Genomic DNA, 18,044 nt, shown 5'->3' on the forward strand with positions numbered 1-18,044 from the left:
AAAAGCCCCTCCCACACCTATAGGACAATGGCCCTCATTCAGACCCGGTCGCAAGCGCTGAGCGCTCGCAATCGGGTCGATGTTTAGGCCCTGAGCACACGCAGCGGCCGTACTGCACCTACGCAAGCCCCGGAGCAAGAGAGAAATTCTCTCGCTCCGGAGCTCACTACAAAAGGGCCAGCTGTTGATGTTGATCGACAGCTCGCCCCGTTTTGTAGGCGTGGCGGGGAGTGGTTTCACAAACGGAGGCGTTCCTTAAGGAACGCCTGCCGTTTTGTGGGCGGCCGCACTGACATCAGCAATGATGTCAGTGGGGAGCTTCCTGCTCGATCAGCGCAGGAAGCTCCCTGGGGCTTGCGGTTGTCGAGACCCAACCTTAGGGTCTTGTCGCAAGCCCCGATGGGTGCGATGGTCTTGACCATCGCGACCATCAACCTGGTCGGTCGCTAAAGCTGTGGGTGGTAACCCACAGTTTAGCTAGCGACCAGGAGGCCGCACTTCAAAAGAGAAGCGGCCGCCCACATTCAGAACGACCAGAATGAGGGCCAATGTCCTGATAAGATCTCCTACAGGCTGCAATGCAGAGAATGACCTAATTACAGTTATTGGGCATCACTGGCCCCGCCTCTATGTACAAACACGTCATCAACCCACACTGAGCAATTCTGGAAAGCAAGGCTGACAAGCTGTCAGTCACTCTCTGCCTGTCCACTCAGGGAAGGTAATTCCTCCTAACATTGGCCCTGATTCAGACCCACTCGCAAGCGGCTGTCCGCTCGCAAGTGGGTCGATGGTCTGCACTGAGCATGCGCACGACGGAGGGAGCTCTGTCGTGCGCATGCGCCAGACGCGACGAGCGAAGGAAAGTCCTTCGCTCGTTGTGTCTGATCAAAGGGGGCGTGCTGTCGATGTTGATTGACAGCACGCCCCCTTTGGTGGGCGTGCCGGGGGCGTTCCCACGGGAACGCCTCCCGTCAGAAGCTGGCCCACTGACATCACTAGTGATGTCAGTGGGAGTGATTTTGACTCTGATAGAGCCAAAATCACTCCGGGGCTTGCGGTTGAAAACCTCAACCGCAGGCTCCGGCTCGCAGTTTCGATAGTCGCGATGGTCACGACCATCGTGGCCATCAAACTGCACGCTCGTATAGGCTGTGGGTGGTGACCCACAGCTATACGAGCGTCCAGGAGGCCGCTCCATTTTTATGGAGGGCGGCCCTCATTCAGAGCGTGCGCTCTGCTCAGAGCGTACGGCTCTGAATGAGGGCCATTGTGTGCTTTATCCAAGGCGAGAAAAAGCCTGCACACTTTCACCATTTGCCAGTGTTTTCTCTGGCTTCTTCTAGGAGATTTGGGGTTATAATGGTGGGGTTATAATGGTGCGATTTGATGCAAATCCCTGTATTGTAACCCAAGTCCACCTACCTCACCGGCGAAGTAGGCATGATCCAGGAGGGTGGTCTAGTCTCCCCAGATACTGGAGTGACGCCCCCCCCCAAAAAAAATAATAAAAAAAATCAGGAAGCATCTGGAAATTGGAAGTGATGTTATAGAGTAGGACACTAAAAGCAGATGGTTGGACTAAACTTACATCTTTAACAGAGGAAATAACTATGAAATAAATAAAACTGTTGTCTATACTTTGTCTGCATCTAAAATGGGATTTTCTACACATTGTGGGCCTGATTCAGCATGGATCGATATTGCGATAGCGTACGCAGATGGCCGATTGTTGCGTACTCCGCATGCATATGCACCGCAGTGCGCCAGTTAGCATTGCGATCGCACTGCGATCACTCGCATAGATACAAAGTCATCGCAGATGGAAGGACGGGGCGTGCTCTGAGAAACGCAGGCGTGCCTGTCCATTTGAACGCTGTTGCGCGGGCGCGCATAAGTTAGCCACTGCAACGACATACGTGGCCTGAGTACTCACTGTGTGCGACGAGGTTAGCAATTCCTGAGTAAGGTCAGACCTGCAGTAATTGTGCATGAGGGGCTGATGTTACTCGATGTTCCCGCTGTATATGCAGGACTGCAGGGTATTACGGAGGTGCGAAAGCGGTAGTGGGCGTCTCTATGCCGGCTTTGCGATTGCAATCATCAGCGTATTTACGCAGCAGACCTGCGTGGGTTAATCAGGCCCTGTGTATACATGATGCAGCTTCAAAGAAACCTCAGAAATTCAGAAATGACATCGTATTCAATACAAAATACTCAGTTAACTATTACCAAACATTTCTGCAGAGTACGGCTGTGACCAGCATTCAGTGTCACACCAGTCTTTCCCCATATAATTCTGCTGACGGCTGGTGACAGGATGAACCCATCGTACATAGCTAGTATGTCCCCAAGGGGCTTGTCACCTTGAGTCTGCTTAATGTAAAGGTCTGAATTAAACTGCGTTGAGACGCTTGTCAGACTAGACAGCTAGCACATATGACCTATACCACAGACATACAGTAGTGCCGGATTCCTGTAGCTCCCCTTGCAGTGGTTTAGCCGAAGATAATGAGCGGCTGACACAAGTGCGGAGGACAGAAGGAAAAAGGATATATTCATGCATGAGAGGTCCCCATTCATCATTATCATTTCCCCGTAATGCTTTAATTATATTAAGCAGAGAATACACACTGTTTGTAAACACTGTACAGCTAAAGCAAAATAAAGAATGTGATTTATGGGTAATGACGGGCTTGGGAGTGAATGTACCATATAGTATGTACTAATTTCACTTCTATTTAATCTGTTATCACATATAGCGGTCTATGCATGATGTTACTTATCGGGGTCTGTTAGGACCCCGATAATTAACATTCTAACTCGCCGCGGAAGCGCTGTGACATTTGATCCGAAAATCAGCTGTCCCGCGAGTGGCTTCACTGCTCCTTCACTGTTCCTTTCAGAGCAGTGACGGTAGTGCGCATGCCTGACCCGCAGGTCAAGCATGCGCACAAGAGCTCCGACGTCCAGCGGAAGGAGCCGGACAGGGGTGGAAGGATCCGAAAGGACCCCTCTTCGACACCAGGGGGAAGGAGCGGGTTGCGAGCCCGGGCCTGAAACATTCGCCATTTGAAGATGGCGAATGCTCTCACACTCAAGCTCCAAAAATATAGTGTTTTCGGAGCTTGATGAATTCTGTATGGGGACAGCGGGTCATTCCGCCAGAGGAAGGAAAGCAGGAGACATCTGTGATACTAGTGTATGGGGAAAGCGGGCCATTCTACTAGAGGAAGGTAAGCAGGAGATATCTGTGGTACTAGTGTATGGGGACAGCGGCCCATTCTACTAGAGAAAGGTAAGCAGCAGATATCTGTGATACTAGTGTATGGGGACAGCGGGCCATTCCGCCAGAGGAAGGTAAGCAGGAGACATCTGTGATACTAGTGTATGGGGAAAGCGGGCCATTCTACTAGAGGAAGGTAAGCAGGAGATATCTGTGATACTAGTGTATGGGGACAGCGGCCCATTCTACTAGAGAAAGGTAAGCAGCAGATATCTGTGATACTAGTGTATGGGGACAGCGGGCCATTCCGCCAGAGGAAGGTAACCAGGAGACATCTGTGATACTAGTGTATGGGGAAAGCGGGCCATTCTACTAGAGGAAGGTAAGCAGGAGATATCTGTGATACTAGTGTATGGGGACAGCGGCCCATTCTACTAGAGAAAGGTAAGCAGCAGATATCTGTGATACTAGTGTATGGGGACAGCGGGCCATTCTACTAGAGGAAGGTAAGCAGGAGATATCTGTGATACTAGTGTATGGGGACAGCGGGCCATTCCGGGAGAGGAAGGTAAGCAGGAGATATCTGTGATACTAGTGTATGGGGACAGCGGGCCATTCCGGGAGAGGAAGATAAGCAGGAGACATCTGTGATACTAGTGGATGGGGACAGCGGGCCATTCCGGGAGAGGAAGATAATCAGGAGATATCTGTGATACTAGTGTATGGGGACAGCGGGACATTCCGGGAGAGGAAGGTAAGCAGGAGATATCTGTGATACTAGTGTATGGGGACAGCAGGCCATTCCGGGAGAGGAAGGTAAGCAGGAGACATCTGTGATACTAGTGTATGGAGACAGCGGGCCATTCCACAAAAGGAAGGTAAGCAGGAGATATCTGTGATACTAGTGTATGGGGACAGCGGGCCATTCCACAAAAGGAAGGTAAGCAGGAGATATCTGTGATACTAGTGTATGGGGACAGCGGGACATTCCGGGAGAGGAAGGTAAGCAGGAGATATCTGTGATACTAGTGTATGGGGACAGCAGGCCATTCCGGGAGAGGAAGGTAAGCAGGAGATATCTGTGATACTAGTGTATGGAGACAGCGGGCCATTCCACAAAAGGAAGGTAAGCAGGAGATATCTGTGATGCTAGTGTATGGGGACAGTGAGCCATACTGCCAGAGGAAGGTAAGCAGGAGACATCTGTGATACTAGTGTATGGTGACATCGGGCCATTCTTCCAGAGGAAGGTAAGCAGGAGATATCTGTGATACTAGTGTATGGGGACAGCGGGCCATTCCGCCAGAGGAAAGTAAGCAGGAGATATCTGTGATACTAGTGTATGGGGACAGCGGGCCATTCCGGGAGAGGAAGGTAAGCAGGAGATATATGTGATACTAGTGTATGGGGACAGTGGGACATTCCGGGAGAGGAAGGTAAGCAGGAGATATCTGTGATACTAGTGTATGGGGACAGCAGGCCATTCCACCAGAGGAAGGTAAGCAGGAGATATCTGTGATATTAGTGTATGGGGACAGCGGGCCATTCCACTAGAGGAAGGTAAGCAGGAGATATCTGTGATACTAGTGTATGAGGACAGCGGGCCATTCTGGGAGAGGAAGGTAAGCAGGAGATACCTGTGATACTAGTGTATGGGGACAGCAGGCCATTCCGGGAGAGGAAGGTAAGCAGGAGACATCTGTGATACTAGTGTATGGAGACAGCGGGCCATTCCGCAAAAGGAAGGTAAGCAGGAGATATCTGTGATACTAGTGTATGGGGACAGCGGGCCATTCTGGAAGAGAAAGGTAAGCAGGAGATATCTGTGATACTAGTGTATGGGGACAGTGGGCCATTCCGGGAGAGGAAGGTAAGTAGGAGATATCTGTGATACTAGTGTATAGGACAGCGGGCCATTCAGCCAGAGGAAGGTAAGTAGGAGATATCTGTGATACTAGTGTATAGGACAGCGGGCCATTCCTCCAGAGGAAGGTAAGCAGGGGATATCTGTGATACTAGTGTATAGGACAGCGGGCCATTCCGCAAGAGGAAGGTAAGCAGGAGATGTGTGATACTAGTGTATGGGTACAGCGGGCCATTCTGCCAGAGGAAGGTAAGCAGGAGATATGTGTGATACTAGTGTATGGGGACAGCGGGCCATTCCGCAAGAGGAAGGTAAGTAGGAGATTTCTGTGATACTAGTGTATGGGGACAGCGGGCCATTCCGCAAGAGGAAGGTAAGCAAGAGATATCTGTGATACTAGTGTATGGGGACAGCGGGCCATTCCGGGAGAGAAAGGTAAGCAGGAGATATCTGTGATACTAGTGTATGGGGACAGAGGGCCATTCCGGGAGAGGAAGGTAAGTAGGAGACATCTGTGATACTACTGTATGGGGACAGCGGGCCATTCCGGGAGAGGAAGGTAAGTAGGAGATATCTGTGATACTAGTGTATGGGGACAGCGGGCCATTCCGGGAGAGGAAGGCAAGTAGGAGATATCTGTGATACTAGTGTATGGGGACAGCGGGCCATTCCGCCAGAGGAAAGTAAGCAGGAGATATCTGTAATACTAGTGTATGGGGACAGCGGACCATTCCGGGAGAGGAAGGTAAGCAGGAGATATATGTGATACTAGTGTATGGGGACAGCGGGACATTCCGGGAGAGGAAGGTAAGCAGGAGATATCTGTGATACTAGTGTATGGGGACAGCAGGCCATTCCACCAGAGGAAGGTAAGCAGGAGATATCCGTGATATTAGTGTATGGGGACAGCGGGCCATTCCACCAGAGGAAGGTAAGCAGGAGATATCTGTGATGCTAGTGTATGAGGACAGCGGGCCATTCCGGGAGAGGAAGGTAAGCAGGAGATATCTGTGATACTAGTGTATGAGGACAGCTGGCCATTCCACCAGAGGAAGGTAAGTAGGAGATATCTGTGATACTAGTGTATGGGGAAAGCGGGTCATTCCGGGAGAGGAAGGTAAGTAGGAGATATCTGTGATGCTAGTGTATGGGGACAGCGGGCCATTCTGGGAGAGGAAGGTAAGCAGGGGATATCTGTGATACTAGTGTATAGGACAGCGGGCCATTCCGCAAGAGGAAGGTAAGCAGGAGATGTGTGATACTAGTGTATGGGTACAGCGGGCCATTCCGCCAGAGGAAGGTAAGCAGGAGATATGTGTGATACTAGTGTATGGGGACAGCGGGCCATTCCGCAAGAGGAAGGTAAGTAGGAGATTTCTGTGATACTAGTGTATGGGGACAGCGGGCCATTCCGCAAGAGGAAGGTAAGCAGGAGATATCTGTGATACTAGTGTATGGGGACAGCGGGCCATTCCACAAAAGGAAGGTAAGCAGGAGATATCTGTGATACTAGTGTATGGGGACAGCGGGACATTCCGGGAGAGGAAGGTAAGTAGGAGACATCTGTGATACTAGTGTATGGGGACAGCGGGCCAATCCGAGAGAGGAAGGTAAGTAGGAGATATCTGTGATACTAGTGTATGGGGACAGCGGGCCATTCCGGGAGAGGAAGGTAAGTAGGAGATATCTGTGATACTAGTGTATGGGGACAGCAGGCCATTCCACCAGAGGAAGGTAAGCAGGAGATATCCGTGATATTAGTGTATGGGGACAGCGGGCCATTCCACCAGAGGAAGGTAAGCAGGAGATATCTGTGATACTAGTGTATGAAGACAGCGGGCCATTCCACCAGATGAAGGTAAGTAGGAGATATCTGTGATACTAGTGTATGGGGACAGCGGGGCATTCCGGGAGAGGAAGGTAAGTAGGAGATATCTGTGATGCTAGTGTATGGGGACAGCGGGCCATTCCGGGAGAGGAAGGTAAGTAGGAGATATCTGTGATGCTAGTGTATGGGGACAGCGGGGCATTCCGGGAGAGGAAGGTAAGTAGGAGATATCTGTGATACTAGTGTATGGGGACAGCGGGGCATTCCGTGAGAGGAAGGTAAGCAGGAGATATCTGTGATACTAGTGTATGGGGACAGCGGGCCATTCTGGGAGAGAAAGGTAAGTAGGAGATATCTGTGATACTAGTGTATGAGGACAGCGGGCCATTCCACCAGAGGAAGGTAAGTAGGAGATATCTGTGATACTAGTGTATGAGGACAGCGGGCCATTCCGGGAGAGGAAGGTAAGCAGGAGATATCTGTGATACTGGACGCTGAAGATGACAACTTGTCACAGACAAGGAGAATATGCAAATTGAGATGTGGACAGACCTGTACATGGGCAGAAATATTTGTGTCTGTTGGGAGTCATTTGTGCCCCTTTGCCACCAACTCTACTTCGGGCCTCTCAGAGTGCAAGAGGTTGTAAAGTGTGGTCTTGTTTGTAGACCCTCCTAGACTAGCGGCTATATACAGTATGTCTTCTTAGCCGCTTATATGTTTGTACATTTTGGGAGTTATTTATCTGTAGCTAGTCCAACGTTATCTTTCATTTTCTAAACTGCACTAGAAAAATTTGCAGCAGTATTTCAGAAATGCCTCCATGTTGCGATCGGTCGGGGTCTATAGGAGCACCGAAGTGTGGCATTCGGGGTCTGATTCTGAGTCGGAACCATCAGCAGGCCGTTATTCCGTGCGGCCGTTCGCAGCCTACTTACTATCTTGTGCTAGTGCCAGTAGCCACCCGTCTATGCCAATTATTCATCAGTCTTCGTACAGAAGCCCGAGCCTGCCCGCTGCTTTTCCATCCACAGCCGTCATCATAAGTCAGGGCCATAAGTAGGAGTGTCGCTGCCCCATGGCCCTTGCTTCTGGCTAGCAGGGTGCCTGGTATGGCACCCCGCCCATCCTTTGGACGCTACAGGCCGGTACCCGGTCGTGTATACAGATGAACGGAGCGTTGTCTAGAATGGCACCCCTGCACTGCCTCGCCTCCGGGTACGCACGAGCAGTTTGCAGATAGCCATGAGAGCCATGACATTTGGGCATGCCTCCAAATCAGAATCCGGCCCTTACGGTTTTATAAAAGGGTTCAGAGTTGAGCCCCCTTCGCCCCATAAAGAAGCCTCTATCAGGAGACGTACACTCTCCTGATACTTATACAAGTAATACTTTAGACGCAATCATCCTCCCGGCGCTACGCCTAGAATGTTCTGTGCAGGAATAGACCTGGGAGATTGGCACTATAAATATGCCCAGACACTTCAGCTATAAAGGGTACTAAAACTGCACCTGCTCTGGCTGCTCGTGTCAATGGCGTGCACCTAGCGGATGGCAGCGTGCCATGTGCTCTCAATACACTTGTGGGAGCTAAAGCCCACCACGCCAGACATGAATTCATATAATTAGGGGGCAAGTGTTCCCTGCTCGTTGTCATCCTGCTGCAGAAAGCAATCAGCCCTACATGTGCATTCTGGGCTGTGGGAGCCGGAGTCTTCACAACAGCTTTTGGCCGCTATCTCGGTTTATGTACTTGGAGCTGGCGAGGACGCCATCTGCAATACAGTTGGAGGAGTCTGCTCTTCCCTGTAAAATAAAATAATCTGGTCCGATTTATGTAAATAGAGATGATTAACATGTCTCTATGTGCTTAGAAAATAAAGCTCCATGTGGTAAGGGAATATCGGCACGGAAGAATGTTAGATAGGGTGATAGTTACATAAGTGTGTAACAGGTGCTATAGTCCAATGAGGCACTGTACTAGAGTATTGCTGGCACTAGTTATGGAACAGTGCAGTGGGTAAAGTCATTGGGAGAGGCGGAAGATGGCTTGGTTATAATGATGTTAGGGGATGGTTGTAATAAAATTGTGGAGAGCAGTACGGCTAGGGAGGCGGAGAGCAGTACGGCTAGAGAGGCGGGGAGTAGTTAGGCTAGAGAGGCGGAGAGCAGTACGGCTAGGGAGGCGGAGAGCAGTACGGCTAGGGAGGCGGAGAGCAGTACGGCTAGGGAGGCGGAGAGTAGTTAGGCTAGGGAGGTGGAGAGTAGTAAGGCTAGGAAGGCGGAGAGTAGTACGGCTAGAGAGGCGGAGAGTAGTTAGGCTAGAGAGGCGGAGAGTAGTTAGGCTAGGGAGGTGGAGAGTAGTAAGGCTAGGGAGGCAGAGAGTAGTACGGCTAGAGAGGCGGAGAGTAGTTAGGCTAGGGAGGCGGAGAGTAGTTAGGCTAGGGAGGTGGAGAGTAGTTAGGCTAGGGAGGCGGAGAGTAGTTAGGCTAGAGAGGCGGAGAGTAGTAAGGCTAGGGAGGCGGAGAGCAGTACGGCTAGAGAGGCGGGGAGTAGTTAGGCTAGAGAGGCGGAGAGCAGTACGGCTAGGGAGGCGGAGAGCAGTACGGCTAGGGAGGCGGAGAGTAGTTAGGCTAGGGAGGCGGAGAGTAGTTAGGCTAGGGAGGTGGAGAGTAGTAAGGCTAGGGAGGCGGAGAGTAGTACGGCTAGAGAGGCGGAGAGTAGTTAGGCTAGAGAGGCGGAGAGTAGTTAGGCTAGGGAGGTGGAGAGTAGTAAGGCTAGGGAGGTGGAGAGTAGTTAGGCTAGGGAGGTGGAGAGTAGTTAGGCTAGGGAGGCGGAGAGTAGTTAGGCTAGGGAGGCGGGGAGCAGTACGGCTAGGGAGGCGGAGAGTAGTACAGCTAGAGAGGCGGAGAGTAGTTAGGCTAGGGAGGTGGAGAGTAGTTAGGCTAGGGAGGCGGGGAGCAGTACGGCTAGGGAGGCGGAGAGTAGTTAGGCTAAAGAGGTGAAGAATGATTGTGCTAGTGAGGTGGAGGGTGGTTGTACTAGAGCAGTGTTGGCTAACCTTGACACTCCAGCTGTTGTGGAACTATATATCCCAGCATGCCCTGCCACAGTTTTAGCATGCCCTAATAGCAAAACTGTAGCAGTGCATGCTGGGTTATGTAGTTCCATAACAGCTGGAGTGTCAAGGTTAGCCAACACTGTACTAGAGAGTGATTGTCCTACAGATGTGGAGAGTGGTTGTGCTAGAGAGGTGTAGTGGTTCTGCTAGAGAGAGGATGGTTGTGCTAGAGAGGTGTATTGGTTCATTTGGTTGTGCTAGAGAGGTGGAGAGTGGTTGTGCTAGAGAGGTGGAGGATGGTTGTGCTAGAGAGGTGGAGAGTGGTTGTGCTAGAGAGGTGGAGGATGGTTGTGCTAGAGAGGTGTAGAGTGGTTGTGTTAGACAGGCAGGGAGTGGTTGTGCTAGAGAGGTCCAGAGTGGTTGTGCTAGAGAGGTGGAAAGTGGTTGTGCTAGAGAGGTGTAGTGGTTCTGCTAGAGAGGTGGAGGATGGTTGTGCTAGAGAGGTGGAGGATGGTTGTGCTAGAGAGGTGGAGGATGGTTGTGCTAGAGAAGTGTAGTGGTTGTGCTAGAGAGGTGGAGGATGGTTGTGCTAGAGAAGTGTAGTGGTTGTGCTAGAGAGGTGGAGGATGGTTGTGCTAGAGAGGTGGAGGATGGTTGTGCTAGAGAGGTGGAGGATGGTTGTGCTAGAGAGGTGGAGGATGGTTGTGCTAGAGAGGTGGAGAGTAATTGTGTTAGAGAGATGGAGTGCAGTTCTGCTAGAGAGGTGGAGAGTGTTTGTGCTACAAAACGTGAACAGTGATTGTGCTGCAGATGTGTCCTCTTGCATCTTTGCCGCTTTCGTGGCAAATCGCAGTAGGTGGAGAGTAATTGTGCTAGTAAGTAGAATGGTGGTTGTCCCAGAATGAGAGGCGCAGGTTGGTTGTGTTATAAAGGTGATGGGTGGTTGGTACCAGAGGCATCACACTTTCAACCTGATTTCTCAGTATTAAACGAAAAACTGCAACTGCAAAAAATGCATCTATAGTCACCTATGTGTATGCAGCTGTATTTTAGTCGCACAGATCTTGAGACACTTTAACACTAGAGTATAAAATGTGTCCGTCACCATCAAACCTGCCGTAGGTACTGTATGCCTCCTAAAAGGCATGTGCAAGTACAAATGGGACCCTGGCTACATGGGCAGTAAGTCCCAATTTGTACGTGGCACAAATGAACTCACGTCCGATTCTAAATCAGGTCCATTGTCTCTCAGCGATGCTGCTTGTTCCTCCTGAATTGACAGACTGCATCCTCATGAATATAATTGCTGTACGTACCAGGGTTACGCTTCAGGCTACGTGCATTCGTCAGCACTGCCTACACGATCCTGAGAATTACTAGTACCTTCAGCTCAGGGAGATTAATCTGATCTCCAGCCCTAAAAGTGCCCAATCTGTCCTAGTTGTGGATTTAGAACATCTGACATGACTACCATCAGACCTAATGCAGACATCCTGAATATTGCCCTTACAGGGTTATTTAGCTGCCCTACATTTTATGGACGTAAGCAGATGCGGTCAGCAGAATGTTACCAGCCTGTATAGACCTCAGCGTTATGTATTGTAACGCTGGAAATGAACAGAATTCACAGAGACAAAAGAGAAGACGGGGGCTGTTTATCATGCAGCTCGAGGTAACTCCCGCTGACTTGCAGCTGGAGCAGACCTGTTACCGCAAACAGAGACAACAAAACCACGCGGGTCACCTTCAGCCATAGACAATTACTGCCGAAGTACGGGATCTGTCCGAAGCTTTCAGTCAATGCTAATCAAGTTCTTATCCCCTATTACTATTGACATACTGTATGTACTCAGGGTATGCAGTCTGGAAGCCGATGGACCTAATCCCGACAGCCGGCTTCCCGACTGCTTAATCCTGGCGAGGGTTAAATGACAGGCGTCTAAATCTAGATGCCTGTCATTATACCGACGCCGGGAGACCGGCGCCCGACGTCCCGATCGAAGGGATGCCGGGCGCAGAGTGCGGATAGCCGCGCGCTCGGGGTGGGGGAGGGTTAGGTTTATGTTTCCCGGGGAGGACTTAGGGGTAGGCACCCCCCCGGGAGGTTAGGGTTACGCTAGGGGGAGGGAGGGTTAGGGTTAGGCACCCCCCAGGGAGGTTAGGCTAGAGGGAGGGAAAGTTAGGCACCTCCCTGGGGGACCTAGGTTTAGGCGACGGGGAATGGGGGGTTAGGTTTAGGCACTTAGAGGGGGGATTAGGGTTAGGCACTGAGGGGAAGGTAAGGGTTAGGCACCCCTATGGAGGGTTAGGGGAGGGAATTAGGTTAGTCCACAAGTTCTCAAACTCGGTCCTCAGGACCCCAAACAGTGCATATTTTCCATGTCTCCTCACAGAATCACAAGTGAGATATTCACTCCACCTGTGGATCTTTTAAAATGTGTCAGTGAGTAATGAATACACCTGTGCATCTGCTGGGTGACCTGCAAAACGTGAACTGTGTGGGGTCCTGAGGACCGAGGTTAGTCAATACTTACCTTAGGGACGATCAGGATTTTCACCCATGTCGGGCAGCCGCTGTTGAGATTCCAACCGCCGGAAAGGCGTCCGGCGGTAAATCATACAGTGCTCTGTATAATGGACTCCGTGTTATATTTCATTGATACTTTTTATTGAAGGCTTACATATTAAGGCGGTGATTCTGAGGCGTACGCCGGGCCTAATACAGTCGCATCCTGATTGTGAACGGACGACAAACTAGACACAAATGCGACTATATGTACGTCCTAATGTCTACGCATCTGTCCAATCGCACCGCCCCGCTTTTCTTGTACGCAAGAGCGTCCATCGTCATTGCCATCGGCACTGACGCCTGAATTTGGAGTGCAGAATACGTACCATGCACAATAGAAACTCTGGCTACACGCCCACAGCGTACCCCCCCTCTCACGCCTATCAGACTGATCGCTTGCATGCATTCGCACTGTTGGCACCTAGTTGCCACTCAAGAAAGCCACTTAGCGCCCGCAGAGAAATAGCTGAGGTCTGTACGACTCTGCATCGCGTGACGTTCGCCAAGAGGAATATGCAGCCAAGGACGCAAGTACAATACGCGAATAAATAAAAATGCAGCTGCATACCAACTTGGCTACGGATTAGAATCAGGCCCTAAATATCTAGCTACCCTGCGCATTTGGACAGTGCGCCTTAATCTATACAAGTTTAAAGACATCACCCTAAGATACACCATGCAGGGTTGGACTGAACAGGAGATTCTCAATGTAGCTTCTCAGGGTGGAACACTCATCATGTTTTCAGAATTCTTACCTTGGAGGGATCATTTTTCCCCATGCCCATCTCTCCTCCTGCATTAGAACAAACGTTAGCTCTGACTTGACTATGGGGGTCATTCAGACCCGCTCGTGAGCGGCAGTACGCTCGCAAGCGGGTCGATGTTCCCCCACTGCGCATGCGCACGATGGAGGGAGCTCCGTCGTGCGCATGCGTGAGACCCGGCGAGCGACGGGCTCTCCATCGCTCCGGGTCTCGCACCAAAGGGGGCGTGCTGTCGATGTTGATTGACAGCACGCCCCCTTTGGTGGGCTTGCCGGGGGCGTACCTGCCAGACGGAGGCGTTCCCATGGGAACGCCTACCGTCTCAAGCCGGTCCCACTGACATCACTAGTGATGTCAGTGGGAGTGATTTTGGCTCTGATAGAGCCAAAATCACTCCAGGGCTTGCGGCAGCGAGACCCTACCGCAGGGTCTCCGTCGCAAGCCCCATGGTCGCGATGGTCAAGACCATCGCGACCATCATCATGGACGCTCGCTATAGCTGTGGGTGGTAACCCACAACTATGCGAGCGTCCATGAGGACGCTCCTAAAACAGGTAGGAGGGCCCTGATTCAGAGCGAGCGCTCTGGTCAGAGCGTTCAGCTCTGAATCAGGCCCTATGAGCGCTCAGTGCCTGATTCAGCAAAGAACGCAGCTGCTAATACACACGCAATCGGCCGATTGTTACATACTGCGTATGCACTGAAGTGCGCGCCCGAACCGGCCAGTGCGATCGGGACGGCAATCGCAGTGACCACGAAGACCCATCGCAGAGTGATTGATAGGAAGTGCCGTTTGTGGGTGGTAATGGTGGGGTGGTTGGCCGAACGCAGGCGTGCCAGTGCGTTTGAACGGCGTTGCAGGGGCGTGCATAAATTATCCACTGCGATGCCCTGCGCAACTTGAGACGACATAGCGTGCGATGAAGTTACCAATTTTTGAGTAAGGTCAGGGCTTGCGCAAGTGTGCATGAGGCTGCGATGGTACTCGATTGTACCGATGGTTTGCAGTCCCCGAGTAACATCGGCCCCTCACGCAGAATTACAGCAGCTCTGACCTGTCTCAGAAATTGCAACTCTCGTCGCACGCAGTGAGTACTTTAGCTGCGTATGCCGTCGCAGTGACTAATTTATGCAGGCCCAGGAAACGGCGTTCGAAGGGCGTGCATTTCTTCGATTACACTCCACCGTCGCCACCTCCAAATGCTGATGTCCCGTCACTCACTCTGCGATGGCTTTGTATCTACGTACGTGATCGCAGTGCGATCGCAATACTGCCCGGCACACGCGCATTGCGATGCATGCGCAGTACTCGCCATCGGCCCGATCTGCCTACGCAGTTGCGATTGCGATTCATGCTGAATCAGGCCCTTAGTTTTCCTCTCGCTTGCCAGCTGTGAAGCTTTATTTCCGTACCTTTAATTCATCAGCATCATAAAAGTCCACGCGCACTGCAGGCACCATCCACGTTTGGAAGAGCGTAGCCAGGATCTGCTTGGCGATAGTATCTGCGATGAGATGGAAGTGCAGTGGATTCCTCCTGTAAAAGAAGGAGATGCATATAATTCAGTCTACCTTGTGAAAACCGACTGGGAGGAAGATATAACAACAATGGACATAAAAGCATCATTGGATTTCTCTTCTACACAAGCCAGAAAAATCAGCATTCAGAATGAGTTACTTTTATTCCTGTGTATTATATCAGCTGAAGGCATAAAGTCTACAGTCCTGTGTGGGTCTAAATCAATTGGCTTTTAACACTCAATCTGGCAACAGCGATTTTGTCCCCTTGAACCTGCTTACTAATTATCTGCAGCTCGGCCTGCAACCTGCTTACTAATTATCTGCAGCTCGGCCTGCAACCTGCTTACTAATTATCTGCAGCTCGGCCTGCAACCTGCTTACTAATTATCTGCAGCTCCGCCTGCAACCTGCTTACTAATTATCTGCAGCTCAGCCAGCAACCTGCTTACTAATTATCTGCAGCTCGGCCTGCAACCTGCTTACTAATTATCTGCAGCTCAGCCTGCAACCTGCTTACTAATTATCTGCAACTCAGCCTGCAACCTGCTTACTAATTATCTGCAGCTCAGCCTGCAACCTGCTTACTAATTATCTGCAGCTCAGCCTGCAACCTGCTTACTAATTATCTGCAGCTCAGCCTGCAACCTGCTTACTAATTATCTGCAGCTCGGCCTGCAACCTGCTTACTAATTATCTGCAGCTCGGCCTGCAACCTGCTTACTAATTATCTGCAGCTCGGCCTGCAACCTGCTTACTAATTATCTGCAGCTCAGCCTGCAACCTGCTTACTACTTATCTGCAGCTCGGCCTGCAACCTGCTTACTAATTATCTGCAGCTCGGCCTGCAACCTGCTTACTAATTATCTGCAACTCAGCCTGCAACCTGCTTACTAATTATCTGCAGCTCGGCCTGCAACCTGCTTTTATCAGCTGAAGAACCAGGAGCCTGATTCAGCAAGGATCGCTGTTGGGTTAGCGTCTTCAATCCCGCACGCAGTTCTGCTTCGAAAGTACGCGAATAACTGCAATCGCAAAGTGCTGGCACGGACAACAGCAGACGCCAGCTTCTCCCCTCGCACATATGTAATGCCTTGCAATCCAGCCAAAAACATTGGTAACAAAGTACAGTTGTAGCCATCTACCACGGCATACAGCAGCTCTCGCCGAGCCACGACTAGGCGTGGCCGGCGTTCTACCTAATGAAGTCTATGGCGCCCTAAAGGCGGGCACACTAGTCGTGCCACCCATGCCGCGATGCGCTCGCATCGCGGGATAGATGTGCACGGCAACATCTGTACATCAGAGCCACTCGGACATTTAAGGCAGGTCTGACCCTACCACTAAATTGCTAACTGCGTTTGCCATTGCTTTAAAGATTGGCGGTGAGGGCCGGTCTGGTCAGGTGGAACGTTCTAAAGGTGAGGAACGGTGCGGGGGAAGTCCTGAAGGCTGGAGTGTGAGGTGGTGATTGGAGAGGAGAGATTAATGTAATTGACATAGTGGAGTGGGTGTATAGGGGAGTATTTGTTGAGAAGGTCAGAGATGTAAGAGGGGGAGGAATAAACGCGGCCTGTATAGGTTGGGGTAAGCAGCCTGAATTGTGTTCTGGGTAGGGGGATCCAGTGGAGGGCTGTGCAAAGTGGCCGACCAGATGAGGAAGGCAGGAGAGAAAGATAAGTTGTGCCGAGGCATTCAGTACTGATTGCAGAGAGGAGGAGATTGCAATAAGCAAAGTGGTAATTGACAAGAGCTGTGCCACTGCGCATGTGCCCACGAATGTCGGCACATGCGCGGCCTGGAGCCGTGGGGGCAGGGGTGCATCACCGTCTAATTTGCCTTAGGGCGCCTGATATGAGCTTACGCCCCTGGGAGGGAGGTTAGAGAATCCCTGTGTGAGGTGGGAAGGAGGGGCTTGGTGTGTATATGTGGGTGTGGGAAGGAGGGGCTTGGTGTGTGTTTGTGGGGTGGGAAGGAGGGGCTTGGTGTGTGTGTGTGGGGTGGGAAGGAGGGGCTTGGTGTGTGTGTGTGTGTGTGTGTGTGTGTGTGTGGGGTGGGAAGGAGGGGCTTGGTGTGTGTGTGTGAGGTGGGAAGGAGGGGCTTGGTGTGTATGTGTGTGTGCGGGGTGGGAAGGAGGGGCTTGGTGTGTATGTGTGTGGGGTGGGAAAGAGGGGCTTGGTGTGTGTGCGGGGTGGGAAGGAGGGGCTTGGTGTGCATGTGTATCTGTGTGGGGTGGGAAGAAGGGGCTTGGTGTGTATGTGTGTGTGGGGTGGGAAGGAGGGGCTTGGTGTGCATGTGTGTGGGGTGGGAAGGAGGGGCTTGGTGTATGTGTGTGGGGTGGGAAGGAGGGGCTTGGTGTGTATGTGTGTGGGGTGGTAAGGAGGGGCTTGGTGTGTGTGTGGGGTGGGAAGGAGGGGTTTGGTGTGCATGTGTGTGGGAAGGAGGGACTTGGTGTGTGTGCGGGGTGGGAAGGAGGGGCTTGGTGTGCATGTGTATGTGGTGGGAAGAAGGGGCTTGGTGTGTGTGTGTGTGTGTGTGTGTGGGGTGGGAAGGAGGGGCTTGGTGTGTGTGTGGGGTGGGAAGGAGGGGCTTGATGTGTGTGTGTGTGGGGTGGGAAGTAGGGGCTTGGTGTGCATGTGTGTGGGGTGGGAAGGAGGGGCTTGGTGTGCATGTGTGTATGTGTGTGGGGTGGGAAGGAGGGGTTTGGTGTGCATGTGTGTATGTGTGTGGGAAGGAGGGGCTTGGTGTGTGTGCGGGGTGGGAAGGAGGGGCTTGGTGTGCATGTGTATCTGTGTGGGGTGGGAAGAAGGGGCTTGTGTGTATGTGTGTGGTGGGAAGGAGGGGCTTGGTGTGCATGTGTGTGGGGTGGGAAGGAGGGGCTTGGTGTGTATGTGTGTGGGGTGGGAAGGAGGGGCTTGGTGTGTATGTGTGTGGGGTGGGAAGGAGGGGCTTGGTGTGTATGTGTGTGTGTGGGGTGGGAAGGAGGGGCTTGGTGTGTATGTGTGTGTGTAGGGTGGGAAGGAGGGGCTTGGTGTGTGTGTGAGGTGGTAAGGAGGGGCTTGGTGTGTGTGTGGGGTGGGAAGGAGGGGTTTGGTGTGCATGTGTGTGGGAAGGAGGGGCTTGGTGTGTGTGCGGGGTGGGAAGGAAGGGCTTGGTGTGCATGTGTATGTGTGTGGGGTGGGAAGAAGGGGCTTGGTGTGTATGTGTGTGTGTG

The 18,044-nt window shown here is 51.7% G+C and overlaps 1 protein-coding gene across 4 annotated transcripts in view; it reads right to left on the bottom strand.

Moving 5' to 3' along the window:
• The window catches only part of LARGE1 (LARGE xylosyl- and glucuronyltransferase 1), a 469,066-nt gene that overhangs the window by 171,657 nt on the left and 279,365 nt on the right, over positions 1 to 18,044 (bottom strand). For all 4 annotated transcript variants that reach the window (XM_088459224.1, XM_088459227.1, XM_088459226.1 and 1 more), the window contains exon 5: positions 14,726 to 14,849. In XM_088459224.1, coding sequence (XP_088315350.1) covers positions 14,726 to 14,849 — 124 coding nt within the window. The remainder of the gene's footprint in view (positions 1 to 14,725; positions 14,850 to 18,044) is intronic.

This window comes from Taudactylus pleione, unplaced genomic scaffold (genome assembly GCF_031769625.1).
Source record: "Taudactylus pleione unplaced genomic scaffold, aTauple2 ptg000903l, whole genome shotgun sequence".
Lineage (NCBI taxonomy): Eukaryota > Metazoa > Chordata > Amphibia > Anura > Myobatrachidae > Taudactylus > Taudactylus pleione.